Source organism: Phaseolus vulgaris, chromosome 4 (genome assembly GCF_000499845.2).
Source record: "Phaseolus vulgaris cultivar G19833 chromosome 4, P. vulgaris v2.0, whole genome shotgun sequence".
In the NCBI taxonomy this organism is placed as follows: Eukaryota; Viridiplantae; Streptophyta; class Magnoliopsida; order Fabales; family Fabaceae; genus Phaseolus; species Phaseolus vulgaris.
The window spans coordinates 429,947-454,985 of NC_023756.2; the positions used below are offsets into that span (position 1 = coordinate 429,947).

Here is a 25,039-nt window from a genome sequence, read left to right on the forward strand (position 1 = left end):
TTTGTGTAGTTTCTAAATTTTATAATTTTGACATAAATATATATCTATCAATAAAATAAAATAAAGATTATGAATGTTTTATTTTATTAATAAAATAATAAGTGAATGTTGTGTGAATGTAGTATATAAGCATATACATTAAATCATTTAAATTTTTATAAAGCTTTTAATTTTTAATTTTTATAATGTTATTTATTTCAAAATGGGTAGTTTAACATGATTTTAGAATAAATAAATTTCTTCTATTATAAATTAATTAAGTTGAAATGTAGAGAAGGAAATAAAAATGATAAATAGAAAATAATGAATAAATAAAATTGATAGAAAATAGTGAATAATTATAACTATTTTTCTAAGGATCTTTTGCTAAAAATAGGTTGGTAGCTGGGAGAAAAGATGTTCATAAGTGCCTAGTGCCTACCCATTCCTTCACAAACTTTCTTAGAGCCACCATTGCCTTTCCTATCAACACACTCCAGCATAAAGATAAGAATACAGATAAATACATAATTATAGAACAATTTTTTTATATATATTACTAAAAAGGAAATATATATATATATATATATATATATATCATAAAATTAAAGTTGCTAAAATAGTCTTTTTTTTTAAAATTAGTTTAATTAGTATATTTATAATATTGTTATTATAATATATTTTAAAAAAATTATTGTATATTAATATGCATAATATGTTATGTAAAATGCAAATGCTTATAAATGAATATGTAGACTAAATATATTTTTAGTCTTTAAAAAATAATCATATATTTGTTCTTGCTCTCTAAAAAGTTTGGCTTTTGGTTTCTAGTAATTTTTTGTTGTTATTATTTTTTAATTCCTGTAAAATATATTTTTAGTTTTTATAATATTTTAATTTTGAAAAATATTCATCAGACTAATATACAAAGATAAAAGCAAAATAAAAGTGAAAGTTTAGGAAATTAAAATAAAATAACAAGGACCAAAACTAATTTTTTAAAGGAACAAAAAGTCAGTAAAATCTTTATAGGTATGAAAAAAATATAACTATATCTTATCGAATCTTTTTTATTAACAAAAATAATAAATAAATGTAGTGTATTTTAGGGATATTCATTAAGATTATGATGTCAACATAATCTCTAAAAAAAAAATCCAAAACATTACATATAACTTAAACGTATTAACATAAAGTAATCGATTCATTAATAATCTTAACAAACCATCAAATAAAAATCAAACTAACAACAAATTTAAAAGAACATCTAAGTGTTAGTCTTGATGATCAAATAAAAAAAATGTAAGTGTTGATAAAAAACAACTCAAGAATTCAATCATGAAAGTAGACACACACTTTTATTAAACCACAATTAGAGAGGGTTCAAACAAGACTATCATCTTTTTTGTTCTATTAGATTTCCAAAAAAGCATCTACAATTAAAGAAAAACCAAAGACAATCTGCACAAAAATATAACTCTAGGTTCACCAACCTAGATTAATGTATTTGGATTTTAAATATTAATATATTCTTCATCCTCATTTCTATTTTTTCCTCTTCTCTTTCCTCACAAAAAAAAAATCAATTTTAATTGGTATAAAGTGTGACATGAAATGGTGCAAGTTCTAACTGTGTGCCAGTTCTATCACCTTATCCGTTAGGGCTAGGTTATATCCAGTGCCATTCAAACATTTAAAACGATTTTTTTTCCATTAGTGACCACTCTTCTTTGCCCTAGTACCTTTCTTTCTATTCATGTTTTTTTTCTTGGTAATATATAGGTTGGTGGCTTCCACAACAATGGTGGCAATTAGTTTAAGGTTGTTGGGTGGCATGGGACAGCGATAGTGGTTGTAACTTAGAAATGGAAGGGTTAAGAGTTTGAAGGAAGAGAGACATTAGTGTCAAATTTTAAGGATGCACAAGAGTTGAACTCAATTAATTATATACTCTTATTAAAACATTATAACAAACAACAATATGTCACAGTCATTCTCATCACTAAAATAACCATTATTCTATACGCTTAGCTAAACATACATTATTAAACACACTTACATTGTACCAATAAAAAACACACTTTAATTGTCTGACTTAGAACAAAAGAAATAAAAATACAGAACCCAAGTTTATCTGAGATTTTGCTGCATCAAAGAAGCTGTCTTTTGGTTATGGTAGCTTTCAAACCATTGTTCATGAGAAGAACAATGGAATGGGAGGGAGTTGCAACATGACCTTCCACCACTTTGAAACGGTAGCTGCGCAAAATAGCAGCAGCAACCATCTTCATCTGCAGAAAGGCCAAGTCTTTTCCCAAACAGATTCTTGGTCCTGCATTAAAAGCAATGAATTTGTAAGGTGGTGCATAAACTATTTCTCCTCTCTCAGAAATCCATCTCTCTGGTTTGAACTCCATGCAATCTTTTCCCCATATCTCTTCACACCTTCCCATTGCATACAATGAAAACATTATCATTGTATTGCCATTCACTCTGTGCCCACTTGGAAGCGTATCAGCTTTAACTGCTTGCTTCCGTTCGATAGGTACCGGAGGGAAAAGTCTCAGAGCTTCACACAAAGCACCATGCAGATAAACCAGCTTCTTCACCTCCTCCATGCCTATCACTTCTTTCTCATTCCTAAACTTCTCTTTTATCTCTTCAACAATCTTCCCTTCCACCAAAGGGTCGTTACCAATAAGCCAAAACAACCATGTTAGAGCTGAAGTCATGGTTTCTCTTCCCGCTACAAAGAAGTTAAACGCAGCATCCCTCAGAAACTTATCGTCATGCACTCTTCCTCTCTCTTCTGTCATCATCAAAGCACTCACCAAGTCAAATGGAGCTTCCTCCATTTCTTCTCTGCTGCACTTACTCATCTCTTCTCTCTTTGATGCTATCCGTGAATATATGAACTCGTCAAATGTTCTGCATGCTTCTGTCATCTTCTTCTCTTGACCAATCTGCAGCCATTTCTGAAACCTCCAAACACTTCTTGGCACTATGTGTCTGTAGAATATCGACTCTTCAGACTCGTTAAAAGCCCTTTCGATGGCCACTTCGGGAAAGTCAAGGGAAAGACACTGAGGATCATGCCCTACAATTGTGGAACACATGTTATCGAAGGTGAATCGGTTGAAGATATCTTGAAGATCCACCACTCTTCCTTCTTGCTCTGCATGATCCAATATTGGAAGCAGGCTTGTGTGCACCTTCTTCTGAACTGTTTGATCGACAAACACTTCGAACCTTCTTTGCCTGATCAAAGAATGGAGAACGGTTCTGAAGTACTTCCATGTTTCTGAATCGGCAGTGACAACCCCATCTCCAAAGGGTTCGAAAATCTCACGAAACGCAGGTCCCTTGATGTAGTTGTCGAAGCGCTTGCTGAGCATGTGTTGCACATTGAGGGAGTCACAAGTGAGGAAATAGTTCATTTTGGTGAACCATGGCCCTTTGAACTCCCCAGTGCCACCATTTTTCTTCAGCACATCAGTGATAAAATCATGGATCCTCCACAAGTTGAAGAGCAATGGTGGTAGCATGCCAAGGATGAAGTAATCTCTCAAAAGAGGGTGTATGCAGCTTCTTCTGCGATGAAAGAAGTACAGAGAGCAGAGGAATGATGCTAATATGGGTGCATAGAGAAGAAACATGGCCATATCCAGAATTGGAAAGTGTTGGTGCATGCAGTGATGAGAGGGTTATAAATGTGGATGCTTATTGTCCTATTTATAGAGACTCAAAGTCAGATATGTTTGTCTTTTTCTTCATCAATGCATATATGTATTTGCTTTTCTCCAAGATATATCAAGTTGGCTAAAACAGTTAGTGATTTTTAATGAATTTCAGTTCGTCAAAATTAATATGGTGAGGGCGATGTCAGAGATAAAGCATGATAAAAGTCAAAAACATGATCATAAATATTATAGGTTTATATATATATATTTGGCCGACATATAGGTTGGATGTGGTACACTTGCATAAACTCCAATTTTGAAGTTATAAATACCTAATTTCTTAGACAAGTTTACCATAAAAAAGGGGAAAAAATATCTCTAAATTCTCCCAGATAGAGAAATTCTACTGTTCAAACATAAGGAGTTTTCTAACAGTGACATTTGAAGATCAATGGGGGTGATTTGGTTTATTATATTTATCTTTGCATATTACTAATGTTACAGTTACTATTATTAAATATAAACTATTTTTTAAAGATAAAAAATAATTAATTATTATATTAATTAAATTAAATATTATTTTATAAATTAAAAAATTAGTACTTAATTAAATATTAATTTAAAAAATAATTTTTAATTTTTATTAATAAAATAAATTATTTTAAATACTAATAATTTTTTAATTTATAAGATAACATCAAATTTAATTCATATAATAATTTATTTTTTATCTTTAAAATTAATTTGTATTTAATAATTTTTTAATAGTATAAATATCAAATAATTTTAAATTCTTCATCAAAATATTTAAGGTAAATACAAGGGATGATATCATGAGGTAGGTATGACGTATTGTTTAGACCATGTCATTTTGGTTTGAATTAAAATGGTACTAGCAAAGTTTGTTATAGATTTTTTTTTTATCGACAAAAAAAAGTCAATAAATAGAGGTATTTCAGGGATATCTCAATCCTAATACAAATCAACCTCAGTTTAAACCATACGAAAAAATTCCTTGTTCAAACCAAACATGATAACAAAGAAGACAGACATAAACATGAAGCATTCCAAATACAAAAAAAAAAAACATCTAAATTTTTCTAACAGATCTCATATATACCAAAGGCTCAAGACACCAAATCAGAGTACAAAAAACTTACCCTGCGGACTTTGAAGTTTACCCATAACCAAACTTTCACTTGCACTATGTGCAAAAGAGATGAGACGTGGTTTCCTCTTCCTCCCCGCACAGACCATAAAAACTACTAGCCATACTAATTCTTCTTCTCACCAGATTCGCTTTAGTCGCTATCTTATCCTTCAGTACCTTCCAAGCAGTGAGGAGTGTTGACGAGTTCGTTATAGAAATATGGATTGAAAATCTTGATCCATCTAGTAAAAGAAGAGATGATAATTGATATATATATATATATTAAAAGTGTATTTAATTATATAAATATTTTTTAATTGATAAATTAATGTTTTTAATCAAATAAATTAAAATAATTATTAAACTATTTCATATAATTAATAGATAGAACTTAACTTATAAATTATAATAATTTAAGTTATAATATTATTTTATATTGCATGTCGTGTCACTTGTTCTTTGTTTGCAGGTTTGCTTGGCGTATCTGGTGTTTGTGCTTTGAGTGACTTGGAGTGTCATTTGTTTTTCACAAGGACCCTAAGTCAAATTTTGCACAATTCAGGATGAGTCAGGCTTTTGTTTCGGTTAACGACGTTTGGGGTTCAATTTGGGTTGGCATTGTGAGCGAAATTTGGAATGTTAGGAACTCGATCATCTTTAATAGTGGAGTGGCAGATGTGTCTGAGGTGTTCGCTTCAGTGCAAGTTAAGGTATGGTCTTAGATTCATGCGAAATCTCGTTTTTCTTATTTCTCGTATTCTAGTTGGGTTTTAAATCCTTTGACAAACATGAGTTGGTTATGTAATGTTGGGTAGAGTTGGTTTGGTAGCCCATTTGACAAACTGGTAGACAGGCGTTCTAATAAGAGTTATTGTCAGGTATTTATGTATAAGGGTTGGACCACTCCTGAAGTGGTCCCTATTTATTTATTTTATTGCTGATCAAAAAAATTTTGTATATTGCATCTTTCAAATAATATAATATAAAAAAATCCTTACATTTTAATTTTTGTGATGTTTGAGGTTATGTAAACGTTTTAATTTGGGGAGGTGTTTGGGTTGCAATCATTGGAGAGATATGGAGGCATAAGAATAAACATATTTTTCAAGGTGTGGTGATTGATCATTGTGATCTAGATCTTTTCTTTGGCTCAATTAAAGGTTTGATCTTGGCATACTTGTAATTTTGTTTCTGGTTTTTTTTTTCTGACTGGTATCTTGATCCATTGTCTTGTTTACTTATGATAAAAAATATTTGATAGTTTTTTTAGTTTGTGTAGGTTGGTTTGTTGGTATTAATTTTTAGGTGCATTAGTTGGTTGTAAGTTAGTTGGTTTTAGTGAAGTTATTGGATCTTTCTTTTGGGTGGAGTAGTTGGTTGTAAGTTAGTTGGTTTTAGTGAAGTTATTGGATCTTTCTTTTGGGTGGAGTAGTTGACATGTATACAGGTTGGATCACATCTTAAGTGATTCTTATTTATTTATTTATACTTTTTACTGATAAAATATACTTTAAATTTATTTTAATTTTTAATTTAAAAACCATTTCATTATGTCCCACTTTTGATATGCTAATTTAATAAGTTAGACAGAGCAAGTCAAAGTAGATTGAGAATATATAAAACCTAATTTTGCCAAATTTTGAGGGATTAGTACAAATCTCACTTTAGCACATCTTTCATGAGGAGATTATATACAAGTCTCTTGTCACAAAAACTTGATGAATTTATGTACGTATATAACAGGTTATTGTATTTCTAGATTTTGTGTTTATGTTATGCAAATAAAAGTAGTGATAATGTTTTATTGTTGAGAGAATAAGAGAAAAAATAGCTGTCATATTACTGGGTCAGTCCACAAAGTATGCTCCAAGTTAAAAACCAGATACGTCACTTTCAAAAAAATAAAATCATATCAACTTAAATAAAATATAACATTTTCTCCATGTGGGATTTATGAAAGTGGTCCTCAAGTATAATAAGCCATAAAAAGTCCCTTAAATTCACACATTTTATTATTAAATTTACCCCAAAACAATGATAATTTTTAAGGCTTAAATATATTTATATCACTGTATATAATGTTATTGCTCTAAAAGTTATATAGATAATATGTTTTTAGTAAAAAATATGGTGAGTGAAGATGGAGGGATGATCATTCTCAAACAAAATCTCCATATAAAATGTTAAACATCCAAAGTAATATTCAAGAGGGATTTAGATATGGTGGTGATTTTCTAAAAACCAAAACATTACCATAAGCTCAATTTTTGTCGTGTCATATAATTATAGAAAAAGAGCCTTAAAAAAGTGTAGAGATGGGAAGTTTTTTTTTTATTAATAAAATAAATAAATAATAAAAGTATTTCAGGAATACCTCAACCCTTATATAAGAGATGTATATAAAAATAAGTGAACTTTTTTATCCATAAAAATAAAGGTGTAGAGCTGGGAAAAGTAGATGATGTTAACCACTTCGATCCATCGCAATCAAAATGTAGAAAGGGCAATGGTATATGTTATTGATCAATGCTAATTATTGGTTGCCTTGGGTACTACATGAACCACAAAAGGGCTTTTTGCACCAAATGCTATTTGTGAGGAGATGCTATTTAGATTGCACTACAACATTTAGATTGCACAACACTTGTTATTGTAAAAGACCACCGCGATATATGATCAACATATACTAGTGCAACACATAGTTAGAGATTCATATAGCAATTACTCACTACAAGAAAATCATGAAATAGAAACTAATTTTAAATACAAAAATAAGTAGTTGTTATATTAACTAAATTAGATACTATTTTAGAAACTTAAAAAATTATCTGTATCTAAATTAATTTTTATTATTGATAAATAGTTTCTAAATTGATATCTAATTAAGTTATCAAGATTTTAGCTACCAACTTTAAAATCTAAATAATTAGTACGTAAAATCTTGGTAGCTGATTAGATGTCAATTTAGAAATTATTTATCAATAATAGAAACTAATTTAGATACCAATAATTTTTTTAGTGTTTAAAATAATATCTAATTTAATCAATATAACAACTAATTATGCAATATTACTCTACTACCAAGAAGGGTGTTCTTGGTGCTGGAAAGAACCATGAAGCAGACCAACATACTTTTTGCCTCCTCCATCCTTCCTGATTTCCTGCTCACTGCTATGCCAAATTCTGCATCTTTTTCCATTGTCCTCGTAGTGCTTCTTCCTTTCATGCTGATCTCACTCCATCTTATATCACTTATCTATGTGACCACCACTTGAACACATGTAATTATTGCATCTGCATCACAACCAAACCTTAAGCAACATTTGTATATGGTCGAACTATTCTAAACAACAGAAGACACAACCAAAAATCTGTTATCAACTTAAGGAATGTAAATAATTTAAAGGATAAAACACCCAATCAAAAAAGGAGAAATTAAAATTCGTTATTTTCCTTCTCATCCAATACTTAATGAAAATCATGCCCACACGACTTCAACGTTAGTTCCTCTTTACATAAAGTCGTGTATCTCATGCATAATTTTAATTTCTTCATATAAAATAATGTTAGTGAAACACAACTTACCCAAATCAAATCAGTAATAATTTTTTTTGTCTAAATCCATAATAAATTATTCAAAATACATGTGGAAAAACCATCACTACAATAAAATCATGAAATAAAAACCAATTTTAGAGACAAAAAATAATTAGTTGTTATAGTGACTAAATTAGAGACCATTTTAGAGACTAAAAATATTTTTAATTTCTAAATTAGTTTCTATTATTGTTAAATGGTTTATAAATTAGTATCTAATTAGCAACCAAGGTTTTTACTACCAAATTTAGAATCTAAATAATTGGTAGTTAAACACTTGGTAGCTAATTAGATACAAATTTAAAAATTATTTAACAATAATAGAAACCAATTTTTTTAATTTTTAGAATGCTTTAATTTAGTCACTAGCAATTAATTATTTTTTATCTTTAAAATTGATTTTTATTTTATGATTTTCTTGTAGTAGTGCGTGGTTCCTATCTCATATCCATTTTACAATGTCATCATTAATATTCATAATCCAATCTATTGTACATGAGTGGTTTTTTTTTTTTTTTTTCGACATGAGTGGTATATTGGTGTTAGAGATTAGAACAGAAGCTGCAATTGGGCTAGGTGTTTGGGGTCCAATTGTTAGCACTGGTGACAACAGCACTACACAAGGCAAAATAACTCTATAGGTTAAAACTTAAATATAAGGCTTCAACTATCCCTTAAATATTATTTTATTTTATTTTATTAATTAAAAAAAATCCCTAATTATCCATTACTATGATGTCGGCAATGATAATTAGTGTCTAAAATTGCTTTGTACTTGCCTTTGTCTGTGTAGGTCTTAAAAGGATCACAACCTTCTACGTAATTTTTTTTTTCAATAATAATAAATATATTAAATAAAAAATATTAGAGTGGTCCAATCTATATACACACCTATTCCTACTTTAGAAGAAAAAACAAACTAAAACCTATACAATAATACTTACCTGTAGATATACTGTGTCTTCGAACAGTTAAAGCACATGTATGGAAATACTGTGTGCATGATAAATTTTTGTACCCTTCATAAAAAAATTTATTTATACGAACCAGTAGAATACTCCAACCCCGTCTAAAAAAATACATAAATTATAAATATTTATAAATATTAGAACTATCTAAAGTTTGAGGTAAAACATTATTCTCTTTTTTCCTGAATTCTACAACTATACCCAAATTACAAAACTTATAAAAAATTTATTTTCCAGCTTATATATTCATAATCAAGATCTAAATTACATAGTTTGCATACTTAAGTGGTGCAAGTAAAAAAATCAGATACATCAACTTCATGAGATGTAGCATTATTAAGAAAGTGGTCTTAATTGTTGGTACATTAGAAATAAAACCATTATAGCTTCCCTGAGTAATTTGACATGTTTTAACTATTAAACTAAACCCTAGATAAAGACTATTCATCTTAATTACATGTTATAGTAGTTTTAAATATTGGTTTTGGATAAATTTGTCATTATTTATATGATGTTCATTGATTTTTAGGACTCTACAAATTAGATCGAATTTTCTATTTAATTCTTTAAATGCATGTATTACTGCATACAAGTTATCTAAAATTAGTTTGCTTTTAAACAAAATTATCTACATTTTTTGGTAAATTAATTAGCCCTTCAATAACCCTTTTTTTATCGCATTAGTTTGTAAAAAATTAATTTGTATTCAGTTAGTCCTTAAAAAATCATTTTAATTATCACTTTTCGTCTTCCATTTTACATAATTAAGAGTGATTTGGTGAAAAACATAGATATGTGAAGGATTATTTTAAGTGGAGAGAAAATGTGAACTACAAAAAATTAAAATAAGAAATAAAATAGATTCATAACTCTTACAAAAAAATAGTAAATTTTTTATAATCTAAAATTGATCACAAATATATATATATATATATATATATATATATATATATATATATATATATATTGGTGCAAACATTTTTCCCGTAAACACATGATTCGGTTCTTTTTGTTAAAACAAATAAAAACCATGGATATTTCCTTAACTAGAAGTGTATCCTATAGTACATTATTAATTTCACTTTAAAAAAAATATTCCTTCTTCACATGTATTTTCTTTTATGTAAATAAATTCTCATTTAATTGTACATTATTGAATATGTCTCCTTAAACGCATTAAATAATTAGTATGAGTAAAAATGTATGGAATCATATCATAGACAAATCAATACTATTTATTGACATTTAATATAGATTGTCGAGAGTGTATATACAGGCAATGTTACACAAAAAAGAAAACTAACTTATGCATGTGACCATGCACGTGCGGGATTACATCTTATTTTATGGTTAACACTTTCTCTGTATTTTGTTAAAACATGTTCATTAATCAAGTGAATGTGTTGGTATTGGATAAGATTATGAACAAAAGTGAAGATCCAACTCAAAGTGTTTTGTTAAATGTTTTGTTTTGAATGCATTATTGGATTTGCATTGAGTAATACTTCTCCAAGATTATCCGAATAAATGTTAGACATTGTTGTAACAATGTGAAGTTTGGATAGTAATGAAGTTAGCCATATAATAATCTTTACACGGACTCCAACTATGCCACAATATTTATGTTTATGAGAAGACGACGACACAATGTTTGAGCCATAGTATACACAATATTGTAGATATGTGATGTCTATATCATTGTCACAATCAGAATCGTTGAAGCCTATAATGTTAGAGTTGTTACTTTGTTGAACTAGTAAACCATGATGCATAGTGATGGCAGAGCCTTCAACCACACACAACCACATAATAAGGGGTGACAATGTGGGGGCGGACAATGTGTGCCGGTCTGTAGTCCGGTATCAAAAAATGCGAGACAGACTCAGTTCGCTAACCCACTTTTGTCCGCTCAACATAACCTGCAGCTCACGCGGACGGGTTGGCCGCTGGCCCGCGTAAATAAAAAAATTATTTAATTTTTTATATAAAAAAATCATACTTCATTCACTCATTATTGTAGTGTAACCTTTATTTTTTTAAAAAAAAATTAATGTACTAAAAAAAATGTTTTATTTTAAACATCTAAAGGAGTTAGTATTAAGGGTGACAATGAATTTAGTTTTAAGTATAAAAAAGAGATTTCAATAGAATAGTTAAAAAAAATAGTCATGTAAAGGAATTAGTATTAAAAGTGACAGTGAATTTAATTTTAAGTAAAGTCTTATATTTAAAATTTTGTTAATAAAAAAATAATATAAAGAACAAATTTCAATAGAATAGTTAAAAAATTAGTCATCTTCATTAAAATATTTTGTAGCAAAACGTTAATAAGATACTCTTATACATTTACATACATATATAGGAAAAAATATATGCAAATCAAAACTTTAATTATTTTTAATCCATCTTTCTAACAACCCTCATATTTGAATTTATAATTTTATCTTAATAGAATAAATTGAAACACGAATAAAATTTATATTTTTCAATAATAACAATAAATTTTTTATAATTAGTAAAATCTAATTTTACCAATCACAGCCCACATTACCACTCTACTATCATTATCATGACAACTAATAAAATTAGACTAGTAATAAAAAATCCGACCAAATAGTAGGTATAAAGTAAGTTGTCCAATGTTTTTAAATTATTCCAATTTCCTTCCGGCATAAACCGTATATATAATAGAGGTCGTAGTAATGGAATGGTTTTCATTTTGTATTTAATAATTTTTTTTTATAGTTGATTGTTAAAACCTTAATATTTAATTAAATATTAATTTAAAAATTAATTTATAATTGTTTATTAATGAGATAAATTATTTTAAATATTAATAATTTTTTAATTCACTACAAGAAAATAAGGATATAAAGTGGACCAAAAACGAACGCAATAGGCCAAAAACGAACGTTTGTGCGTCGGATTTTCGTTGGCCACAGCTGGACAAAAAAACCTTGGAAGTAATAGTGTGGGCCAAGCCCACGCAAAATGGACGACGCATATACGTCGGATTTTGCATGGGCCAAGGCCGACGCATAAAGGATGAAAAAAGAAATTTCATATGTAATGCAAATTTAATGTTAGACACAAACTAGGGTGGGCGAGACTCGAACCTAGGTCGTCTTGGTGACAAAGAAGCTACGTGAAACATGCGTGGGCCACGGCCGACGCAAGCCGACGCATATGCGTGGGCCGCGGCCAACGCAAACTGAATTTTTTTTTAAAAAGAAAATTAAATTCTGCATGGTGCTTTGTGTGAAGCTCTGAGACTTTTCCCTCCGGTACCTATCGAACGGAAGCAAGCAGTTAAAGCTGATACGCTTCCAAGTGGGCACAGAGTGAATGGCAATACAATGATAATGTTTTCATTGTATGCAATGGGAAGGTGTGAAGAGATATGGGGAAAAGATTGCATGGAGTTCAAACCAGAGAGATGGATTTCTGAGAGAGGAGAAATAGTTTATGCACCACCTTACAAATTCATTGCTTTTAATGCAGGACCAAGAATCTGTTTGGGAAAAGACTTGGCCTTTCTGCAGATGAAGATGGTTGCTGCTGCTATTTTGCGCAGCTACCGTTTCAAAGTGGTGGAAGGTCATGTTGCAACTCCCTCCCATTCCATTGTTCTTCTCATGAACAATGGTTTGAAAGCTACCATAACCAAAAGACAGCTTCTTTGATGCAGCAAATTCTCAAATTGAGGGTTATCTTGTGTTACGAAATTCTGTTTAAGTCTATGTCCTAAGTTTTCCTTCTTGATGTTGTTATAAAGTTTCACCTTCTACTAATGTCATGAGTGAAAGTTGTGATAAACCAACAACCATGAAAGTTGTGTTAGTTCATGTTGTCTCCTGTAATTGCCCAATCCATCATACTGATGTCAAAAATGTGTTTCTGGACGATGATTTTCAAGAACATGTATACATGCAACAATCTCCAAGGTTCAAGTAATACTCTTGAAAACTTTGAGTTGCATTCAACAACTAGTGATACGTCTTTGTTTGTTCATTTCAATGACTCTTGTACTTTATTTGTTTTAATATATGTAGACCACATAATAATCATTGGATCATGATCTACTTTGTTTCAAGATCATCATTTACCCTCAAAGATCTTGGTGAAGTTCATTATTTTTTTGGCATTGAAGTGTCTACACCAAAAGATGACAATCTTCATTTATCTGAGACTAGATATGTTCAAAATCTTCTGCATCAGAAACACATAACAGACTCAAATCCTCAACCTACCCCAATGGTTTTATCCTTAAAAATTTCTACAAGATGCCTCCCCTGCGTTTTGAGATCCTTCTTTATATACATACAACACACACACAAATTAAAGTATGAACGTAGCAGTAAAGGTGAGGGAGTTACGTTTCTAATGGATTTCGAAGGTTGTTCAAGATTTTCGTGAAGGTGATTTTGGAGTTGAGCGTAACAGCTTTGCAATTTGCAGATGGCAGAGGCTTCTTTCTTTTTTACCAACTTCCCAAATGAGTTTCTAAGAGTTGGATTTATGGAAGGTTTTTCAGTGTTGTGGAAGAGTTTTAGAAGTTAAATGTCCCAGGTTTGGAAAGACAACTCCATTCTATTTAGATTGATACATAAGTTGCAGGCAAAGAAGTCCAAATACAGAAGGCAAAAGAAGCTAAAGTAAATCTTACAGAGAGAAGTTCATAGTCAGAAAGTTTAGAGAAAAAAAAATAATTAGGAGATTCTAAATTAGTTTTTATTATTATTAAATGGTTTATAAATTAGACACCAATGTTTTTGTTACCAAATTTAGAATTTAAATAATTGGTACCAAAAACTTTGGTTGTTAATTAGACACCAATTTAAAAACTATTTAGCAATAATATGAACTAATTTAGAAACCAAAATTTTTTTAGTCTAAAAAATGTCTCTAATTTAGTCACTATAGCAACTGATTATTTTTTGTCTCTAAAAATTGATTTCTATTTCATCATTTTCTTGTAGTGTATGCTCAAGCTGTCAGGGGTGGAATAGTGGGCAACAATCAGAAGGGAGAAAATGACAATTTGCTACATTTTAGGGTTAATGCGGAGACGTCTTTTTGGCTAGAGAGATGCTACATCGGGAAACTGTTGAAGACAGGATGTGCAAGCCGTCAAAGGAGAATTTTATTTTGGAAGGATTTTTTTAGTGAGGGTAAGATGTTTATGAGAGTTATATGCTTTTGTCCTACGAAGAAGAGGGTTTAATCGAGAGGATAATAGCAAATAACAAGGAATGGTTTGAAGGTATTTTCGATTTTATCGTTCCTTGTGATGACTCCTTTGTGGTATCCGAGAAAATAGCATGGTTTTGTTGCAGGGGTATTTCTTTGGCTCTCTGAACAATCAATGTTTAGAATGTATAGGGACTCTTGTAGGCACACTTGTAAAGGTTGATGAGGGAACTGTTTCAAAAGAGGTGGTAGAGTACGTCAGGTTACACATCAGAAACCCTTTGGAAAGTTTTGTTAGGTGTTTTTCGAGAAAAATTATGTATTTATTATTATATAAAAGGGAAAATTGTGTATAGTATGTAGGTGGAGGGTCAAGCTTTTAATTGTCCTTCTATGACAATTGGTTTAATTTGCATAGTTAAAAAAAACAGGAAATTGTTTATATATAGAATGATTTCATATTGATGTATAAGCTTTTGCGTGCACGTATACATGTTTATTAGAGAATTACTGATTTTGGGAAAATATATTTGAGGAAGTAATATCCTTTTACGTTGAATTTAATGGTATACAATATTGTGTTGTCGTTTTGAAAAAATCTTTTTCTAAACAAAGGAATTTTGAGTAATTTATGCTTTATGTGTTTGTATACCCTAATCATAGGATAATCATAGGGAGTACTTGAAATGTTAAACATATTTTAAACATTCTAAATTATTGATTAATGAACTTAAGTAAATATTATCTATATAAAAAGTGAATTTCGTTACCGATTGTGAAGCATGATGCACTTTATATTGTTTTTTCTGTTAATTATTTTAAAAGTCACGTGAAAAAATATTTATTTATTTATTTTAACAATAAAAATATTGTCAATATTTAAAATAATTAAAATTAAAAAATCAACATGCTCGTATGTGTAGAACAGAAAGAAAGAGTGTTTGCTTAATCCAGTTGAGTTAGCCATATCATGGTTTATAGATAAAAAAGGGTGAAAGAAAAAAAAAGTCAAAATAAAGAAGAAGAAAATCGACCTTGTTTAGAAAGACTGGAAAAATTAAAATAACTAAGTGGATCCAACAAATTATTAAACATATTTATATTTTATCGGTATTAATTATCAAACAAATAAAATGAATAATATAATATAAAATATTCTCGAACGAGGATGGAGACTCTCGAACAGGGATTGAGACTGATCCTCTCCTTCCTTATTTGGTATAACACTCCACTTTCTCTCGAGGCAAACTCCTTCTTCTTTTTTACTCGTTCTACCTCCTAGTTTTCTCGTAATTCAGACTCAGATGGTACTTGCAGAAAGCACTCCGACAGTCAAGTTAGTTTTAGTATACGATATTCGGTAATTAGAACCCTGTGTGATGACGTACCTGGTTCTTAGGATGTGTGTTATTTATATTATTTTAGTGAGCCTTTCTCATTGAACAAAATTAGAGGGTTTGAGTCATGGTTAAGAATACATTACCTAGCTCTTAACCTTCGATTAGCTTGATTATCTCTGCTTGAACATAATTGAGTTTAGAATGTCGAAAGAATAATATACTAGAAATCATTCTTCATAATTACCAATAACGTACTGTTTTTAATAATTTCCAGGTATGTTATTATCAAATATTTGTTTGTTTCTATGATGATTTTCAAAAAAAATAAAAATATTAGCATTAACTACCACCAAAATACACTTTAATTTATGTATTTTTTGTATAGTAAAATAATATTAGGATAAGATGCATTTCACTTTAAAAGGTAAATTAATATATATTTATGATTCTTTTTAAAGGCGAGAAATCCTTTTAATTATTGTAAATCCATAAAATAATTTCAAATCTTGTGATTTCACATATTTTGAAAATTCTATAAAATATAAATTATAAAAGTCTTTTAAAAAACCATTACATTGTAATAAAATATTTTAAAAACTAAATAACTTTTTTTCCGGAAACAATTCTTTTGGAATCCGAATGCAGTACATTCCATTAAATCTTCTTAAAAAATTATTTCTTATTTAATTTGATTGGAATCATTATTTTTCTTATAAATTATTTCTTATGTGATCTCATTTGATTATAAGAATTTATCTGATTGATCCAAATCATATACCATAATAATAATTTTATTATGAGAATTAGTCTGATAGATCCAAATCATATGCCATAATAATAATCATTTGATTATGATAATTAATCTGGATTGATAGAAAATAACAATTATTTGATTATGAGAATTAATCTGGATGGATCAAAACTATATATATATCATAATATGACAAGAAAAATTATACTTTTAAAGTAATTATATACAATTCTTAATATGATAATTTAAAAAAAATATATAATAAAAGTTACATTTATAATTAAATAATATAAAAAGTTATTAAAATAATAATATTGAAAATTGTAAAATAATATAGAAAAAAAATCACAATCCAGAATACTTTTTTCAATCAGAAATATTCATCTTAAAATAGAAATAAGAAAGTTGGTGCATGTAGTTAAGTCTAAGATTCAAAATTTGATTATAAAAGCCATTTTTGATGGGATTTTTTGTAATTTTTTCTTAATAAATAGTGGTATCTTTTCATTTAATTGTTGTGATTTGAAAATCACTAGATATTTTTAAATTTTTTTCGTTTTCTAGTTTTGTACTTTGGTGATGAAGTTATGATTCTTTCTTGAGGTATTGGTGGCTTAGTGGTCAAAAGGAGTTTGGTGGCATGATTGAAGGAAAGAATAAGAAAGAAGAAACAATGTTGTGAATGTGATTCACAAGAGTGATTGATTAACATAGTATATGTTCTTTCCAGAGTCCTAGTCCTACCTATAACCAAACCTATGCCATTAAAGCAGAAGCACAAAATCAGTATAAAATTGACCAAAAATATTGAACCTACCAAAAGCTCACTGAGTTTGCTTCCATATAAGGAAAGTTAAAGATTCATTCTTAGGAATCAATGTTGTTTTTTATTGGTACCCAACAAAACACACACCAAGAGAAAAGAAAAATGCAAAAGCTGACCAAAAGAATGCTATGTTGCTTCTAGCTGAAACAATGGATTGGAATACCCTCAAAAGCTTAACATTGCCTCTTCAAGCAACCAATCTCAATGCTACATTTACCACTTTCTGAGATACAACATTCAGACACAGCAAAGGAGGAAACTGAACCAGCTAGCTAGAGAGAGCTCCAATGGCAAAAGAGGTTGTTGAAAGCCTTTGGAATGGTGGTGAAGAATCTCAAATTCAAGCAGCTTTGGAGCTTTGTAGATTCAGCAGTAGGCAGAGGCAAAAGCTGGAGGAAAGTAGAGTCATGGTTCCTCTTGTTTCCATGCTTCATTCTGAAAACTATGAAGCAATAGAAGCTGCTCTCTGTGCTTTGCTCAGTCTTTCCTTTGGCTGTGAGAGGTTAGTTCATCATTTCATTGTAAACTTCTCTCATTTTGCTTGTTGAAGTCCACAATATCTGTAACTTTTTTTAAGTATTTTTTGAACTCTGAATTTTGTCTTAACCCTGATGAATTCTTAAAATGCAGTGCACCTAAATAATTAGGAGTTGAGAGTGTTTAAGAGAACAAATGATTACCATAAATAATTTGTGTGCATTGCAAGGATTAGAGGCAATAAAGCATAGAAAACACAACACTCTATTGGAGCAAAATTAAAAAGTGTGAACCTTTTAGTACCCTCATGATTGGGTTTTTGGTATAGTGGTGTGGTGGGGCTAAGGAATATGTTCTTGGTAACAAACAAGGCTTGCCATTGGTTAATGATAGATTTTACCATCATATTTCTTTACCTAAAAGTAATGTATAAAACACAAAGGATCAAAGAAATCCCTTCTACTGTACGAATTCCTTCAAAAGTTTCCTTAGCAGTTAATGTAATGGTACAGAAAACTTTTCTGAAATTTTTACAGAAACAAGATTCGGATCATCAAATCTGGAGCTTTGCCAGTTCTGCTGAGTCTCCTCCATGGTGATAGCCAGAGAGTGGCACAGTTGACTTTGGCAGCCATGCTAACTCTCTCCTCTTGCAAAGCAAATAAGGTAGCAATTGCTTCTTCTGGGGCTGTTCAACTCTTGGCTGAGTTTGTGAACAGCAATTGTAGCACTCAGTCTCAGCTTGATGCTATTGCTACTCTACACAATCTTGCAACCTGCCAAGAGATTGTTCCATTGATTGTCTCTTCTGGGGTTATGCTCTCTTTGCTTGAACTGATCCATACCTCAGTAAAATCAACTCCATTGGTTGAGAAAGCAATTGGGTTGCTAGAAAACCTCATGTCTTCATCAGAGAGTGCACTATGTGAGGCTGCTAGTACTATGGGAGCAATCAGGATACTGGTTGAGACTGTTGAAGATGGTTCTTCACTGAGCAAAGAGCATGCAGTGTGCATACTTCTCCTTGTATGCCAGAGCTGCAGAGAGAAGTATAGAGGGTTGATTTTGACAGAGGGAGTGATGCCAGGGTTGCTTCAGTTAAGTGTGGATGGAACTTGGAGAGCCAAATCCATGGCTAGAGAACTGTTGTTGCTTCTGAGGGACTGCTCCAATTATAGCTCAAGATGTAAACAGATTAATCATGAGCAGATAGAAAGGATAATGGATGAAATTGAAGCAGAAGGAGAGACATTTGCAGATACTACTTTGAGGCTAGTAGAGGAGATGATTGCAAAGCTCCATGCTTAGTCTTTGCTTGCATCACTTTTTTTTTCTTCTTTCTAACTTATTGGCATTAACGATGTTTTTGACAAGGACTTCATTGCTGAAAAAAAATATATTAGGAAACCAAAGTAGAAATCACAACATTGTTGTGTACATATATTGGTTCGGGTTTTCTCGTATGATCGTGTTTTAGTTTGGTGATATCAATTGCTGGCTATGCTTGGCCTTTAACTTCACTAGTTTCGAATTACAAAGCTTGAAAGTTTGAATTCGATTAGAGTTTAGGATCTCACATTTGTTAATATTCCAATTTAGAAGTCGAGAATAACGATATTTTTATATACTTTTTCCTTCCTAAAATCTATTAAAAGACAAAATCGTGATAGAAAAAATCGTGATAAAAATAAAATTATGATAAAACACCGACTTTCAAACTTTATAATATTTCAAATACGTAACACTATTTTTTAAATCAAAAATAAAATTGTAATATAACACCGACTTTCAAACTTTATAATATTTCAAATACGTAACACTATTTTTTCAATTAACTAAAGTTAACTAGTGATCAAAATTGGCAAACAATGACGCGGGATTTTGTTATTTTTTTGAATAAGATTGTGAGTTTGTAAAAAGTGAAACAAATCAACATTTAAACGTGATCTCTAGAATCATGTGGGGTCTTTTGGTCAAGACTTAAATCCCCCCAATGAATTTAAAGAGGTGAGGGAGTGGTTTAAAGGTTATAGTTTAAACTACTTTGATGTAACGAGTCCATTAATGATATTGAACAAATACTTTTCAACTTATAAATTACCTATAACAAATTTTGAGCATTATATAATCAACTTTTGAATTTGAATTCATTACAACGTTTTGAATATTCACATTATTTAGTTTTAAAGGTTGGATTAGAATTTCTCGAAGTTGGTAATAGAAATTCAAAAGAGTAATTCACATTACTGGTATTCTATTGGGAAATTAACAAATTAAATAACTAGAAAAACAAAAGCGGAACTTGTGCGAATATTTTCGTACTATTCAACTTTTCAATTTTGAAACCGCTTGACAATGTCCTAGTTGATTCTTGATGCACACAATCATTGAAATATTGGTGAACTATATCCATAAACCAAAATATTTACTTATCTGCCAAGAGACATAATTATAAAAAAAAAAACTTAAGCTAATTTACATTAAAATGAATGATGGAGAGAGTATATATAGGTTTTAAAACAAAACAAGCAAAAAAAGTAGTGAAATTACTGAACCAAAATTCTATCGAAAGTTCTGAACATAAAGTTTTATGAAGCAAGAGCAAGAGACATGGACGGGTGTTTTTCCTTTCTTGTAATGAAGATAACAAAAACAATGAAGCATAAACTTTAACTTAACTAGAAAAGAAAAAGAAAAGAGGTGAAGTTTTGATGACTACATCATCTAAGAAGAGTGAATAAAAAGGCAATTTCTTCAGCTTGACCTTCTGTAAAATCGGTAAGCTACAGCAACAGCTGCCAAAGCTCCAAGTACAGCAGAAGCTGTAAGAATGTCACGCTTCTGTAATGAAGGCCAACTACAACTTATGTTGCTCCCCTGCCTTTTAGATGCTTCTGCGCTTTTATTATCAATGTCTTGTTTGTTTTGCTCAAAGCTTGGACTTCTGCAGCAAGAAACCCCATTAACACCTTGACAGCATCCTCCTACATTTTCGTTGTTATAGTCTCCATTAGCAAGTTTGTGGTCATCTGCTACCTTGACTTCGGCAACAGGTGGTCCCATTTGGCCCCTGAAACAATTTCACATAAACAAAGCAAATCATCCTCCATTATAAGAAACTCAGGGGCTTAAGAAGAAATAAATCACATGAAAAATAATCTCGTTTTCCTTCGGTTATGAATCTAATCTAAGTAGTGAAAGATGCAATTCGATGAGACAGGAGCATAACAGGAAAGGAACACAAGCCGTATTGATGAATCAGAATTAGGCTCATAGCAAATAAACACTGCATTAACTATGGAATAAACCACCGATTTGATCCTCTATTGCCCTCTCTTCCTAGTAATCTTTAAAGTAATTAAACTATCTGAATAGTTTTCAAGTATTAAATATCATAAGATTGGTCTTTGGATAAATGTATTGTACAAGCTTTTTAATAATATAATCGTGATAATCTTTTTTAATCTTATTCTTAATTTTTTATTATTAGCCACAAACTAATTAAGTGGAAAAACAACCTTATTATTTGATGTTCATGTAGTGTTGTGTTGGGTGTAATTATAAAAAGATGTAATTGTTATCTGTTTAACAATCATTGCGAAAATGAAACAAAGAAGGGTATAAAAATATTTTAGTGAAAACTTTGATAAAATAAAATGGAGGGAGTATTTTATTATTATTTAGAGACTAAATTTAAAGGGTTTTTTTATTATCTAGAAGACTCTTTAACATGATTTTTAGTACTTGAAAGATTACTTCTATAAATTTTGAATTCAAGAACTTGGAGATTCGGTTTTATTAATAGGACACAGCTTCTAATCACTGGAAGCAGGACGACATCCATGTATATCCATGTAATCAAATTAACATTAATATCTTGATAATTCCACACTCCATACTCCAATAACCAATGGAAGTGTAGTTTAAGAATCTTAAGAAGGTATTTTTATTTTATTTTATATTTTTGTAATTACAAGTAATTTGATAGAAAATAGAGAATAAAAGTAAAAGTACCAACCTCCACAGTTTTTGTATGACCTCTCCTTTGGCAATTTGTCGGTCCAACAAGGCAGGTACGTCATCTGGAGTAACATAGCCATACCTGAAATTAATTATTAAGCACAACAATCAAATCAGCAACATTAAAAGGCATTTGTTTGTCTATATTTTTTCATAAACATGTTAATTTCAACCATTTTTTTTGTTTTTATTTTATCTATAGTAATTTAATAAAGAAGATTTACAATAACTCACCAATTATATTAACTACTTAAAAAGCTCGAGAACTAATAGGAGGATGAAGTAAAGAGGATTTAGAGTACATTATTGAACTAAAACACTGTCATTAATATCTCATTACTTATATAAATTACTATAATAGCAATCCTTAAAAGGAATATTGGTGAAAAAGAATGAATTATTGATAAATATGATGAAAGGGATAGTTATGGCCCAAACAAAGATATTTTAGAAGTGTGAAAACTGACCAATGACCCGTAATTTTTCCATCTGGTCCTGGAGAGAATATGATGACATTGCCAGCATACTTATGGCCCCCAACATGAGAACAAGCCACAACAGCTATCTGATCCTTCAATCCCCTCACATCAATTTCCTCATTGAGCTTATCCATTAGAACTGGTCCACAAACACCGCACCGAACATCACGACTTCCATGAGCACACACAAAAATATGCGAACCCCTCAACACACTCTTCTCTCCACCACCACTCCACTCTTTACCACTCACTATCACATCATCGAAAAAGCCTTCGATATTCGATTCCTCCAAACCCCTTTCAATCAAACAACAACAAAACTTTGTCAAATTAAAAAACTCATATTAAACATAAACACGTTTTGGTACGAGTCTAATACTTCACATGCAAACAATAACTTCAAGCACCAAAATATTTATAGGAGCTTTCACTTGATAATCCATTTTGATATTTATTGTAAAATCAATAGTGTTTAGTTTCATATTATTATTATTAACTAATGTGCTTTTAAATAAATTTTTAGCTGTTTAGTTTAGTTTTACATTAAATGATTATTCTGAATACAGAATTAAATTTGAATCGAAACTATTATAGAAAAAATTTACATTAAATAAAAAATATACCTAGTTCTATTACTGACTTGTTTTGAAAATAAAAAGAAATAGAAGTAATTACACTTACTTTCCCTCAGACTATGCTAAATATGACAGTATTATGTTAAGTTTAACTTATTATATTTAAATTTATGCTATAAAAATATACCCGAAAATATAAATAAGTATTATTTTATTTCGAGATAAATGTTTTAATATGAATTTCTTTCAAAATAATTTCAAGAAAAATGGATGCAATTTTGTCCATAAATAAATTATTTAATTTTTAACCAATATATTTTAAATAAAATAAAAAAATGCAGTATCACTTAATTAAAATCATAAAGGATATAGATATTATTTTATTAAAATATGAGAAATTATTATTTTTTAAACTGTAAAGAGTGTGATTGTTCTTTCATTAAAAATTGAAAATAAATACCTATTTTAAAATTAAACAGTTCTAAATTAATTTCACAAACACACTTATTAAATCAATCTTACTGTGATAATATATTTTAGTCTTTAACCTAAACATTTATAGTTGTATTATGAGAATAAAACTCCGACTCTAATGGAAAAATATTAAGAAATTACGTCAACGTTTCATTCCAACTTTAATCTCCTTCAATAGAAATATCGTATATACTTTAAAATTTTCATTTAAGAATCTCTTTGTAAAAAGCAATTTAATAATGTTTTTCACTTTAAGATAATATATGTTAAACAACCATTAACAATTTAAACATACAAAGTTAAGAAAAAACACAACGAATAACCAAATCTGAAGAAAAACAAAATCAAGCGGTGGTAGATTTAGCATACTTGTATTTGATCATGTCGGGGAAAATCAACACGTCACCGTCGGCGAAACCCACCTCCTCACGCGCCTCGCACACCGTTATTTTCGTCTGCCGCACACGCAACAAACAATTTCAAAATCAATCCAAATCGCAATCTCAAATAATCAACAATCGGATTCCGAATCGACGAAACCTAAAACCGATCGCAGCAAATCAAAACTCAGAAACCAAACCTTGACGGCGATGTCGTTTTTGCGAGCTTTCCAGACACCGGCGAGGCGTTTGGGAAGAGGATCGGCGTCGGAGGCCTCGATGCGAGGCGGCCAGACGGCGTGGTTCTTGTAGCAGAGGAACACGTGGCGGTCGTAGGCGTCGACGGTACCGGCGAGATTCTCCTTGTACATCTCCGGGCGAGAGAAGCCGTTTTTGGCGTCGTCGGCGACGGCAACGGGAGAAGCCATGGTAGAGAAGCGACGGTTACAGCGAGAGAGAATGGGAGCGTAACAGATTCTGGCAGTTATATAGGCGAACCGCATGGGTGCGCAATGCGCATGCCGAACATTCACTCTTAAAGACGTACGCAATGAAGAAAATGACACAAAGCGTGCCTTCTTCAATCTGCACCACCCACGCGCTTAACTTCAAAAAGTCAAAAATTTCTTTATAAATTAATTTGTAGAAATTCTCAAAATTATTTTTTTTAGTAAACCCTTTTAAAAGAAACTCACACGATTACACTTTCTGTTGAAGGCGCGCGTGGGGGTGATGCATTTTGGAAACTACAGTGGCGCGAGAATGGCAGTTCATAAACCCATCACGAGATGAAACAACTTACCAGTCAACGTTAAAACACCTGATTTCTTAATATGTAAAAGATCAAACTCTGAAATTTCTATCGAAAATTTTCTTTTTTTAATCATATAGAAAATTGAACAACGCTACAATAAATTAATGCAGTTGGTTAAGTTGATAACAATCGTGCGTTTACTTGACCCAGTCATTTGCAGGACTAATTAACAACTAAGAATAAAAAACTCAATGATGATGAACAGAAGCACCACCAAGGAGGAGGCTCGTGGCAAATTTTTAAGTGTTGTTTCTTCATTTTTTGATCAGAGTCTGAATTTTTAATGATTTATTGGTGAGTAGGCGCAATTGGGTATCTGTTATTGGATTCTGTTCA

At 30.5% G+C, this 25,039-nt stretch overlaps 3 protein-coding genes across 4 annotated transcripts; 1 reads left to right on the plus strand and 2 right to left on the minus strand.

Moving 5' to 3' along the window:
* Positions 1–1,955: 1,955 nt before the first annotated feature.
* Positions 1,956–3,698, minus strand: LOC137836663 (alkane hydroxylase MAH1-like). The gene has a single exon (XM_068645343.1). The coding sequence runs from the start codon at positions 3,669–3,671 to the stop codon at positions 2,133–2,135; it is 1,539 nt and encodes a 512-aa protein (XP_068501444.1). The 5' UTR covers positions 3,672–3,698; the 3' UTR covers positions 1,956–2,132.
* A 13,931-nt stretch (positions 3,699–17,629) lies between these two features.
* LOC137836668 (U-box domain-containing protein 3) lies at positions 17,630–19,481 on the plus strand. The gene is made up of 2 exons (XM_068645357.1): positions 17,630–17,986; positions 18,498–19,481. The coding sequence occupies exons 1-2, from the start codon at positions 17,772–17,774 to the stop codon at positions 19,267–19,269; spliced, it is 987 nt and encodes a 328-aa protein (XP_068501458.1). The 5' UTR covers positions 17,630–17,771; the 3' UTR covers positions 19,270–19,481.
* Positions 19,482–20,473: 992 nt separating this feature from the next.
* Positions 20,474–24,851, minus strand: LOC137836667 (altered inheritance of mitochondria protein 32-like). 2 transcript variants are annotated; one of them, XM_068645356.1, is made up of 6 exons: positions 24,585–24,704; positions 24,090–24,495; positions 23,879–23,964; positions 22,449–22,757; positions 21,980–22,063; positions 20,474–21,031 (listed from the first exon to the last, which is right to left on the minus strand). In XM_068645356.1, exons 2-6 carry the CDS (start codon positions 24,390–24,392, stop codon positions 20,716–20,718), a joined length of 1,098 nt encoding a protein of 365 aa, XP_068501457.1. In that variant the 5' UTR covers positions 24,393–24,495; positions 24,585–24,704; the 3' UTR covers positions 20,474–20,715. The 2 variants fall into 2 exon arrangements, with proteins under 2 accessions (XP_068501457.1, XP_068501456.1); XM_068645355.1 differs by having other exon boundaries at positions 24,090–24,851.
* Positions 24,852–25,039: the final 188 nt, after the last annotated feature.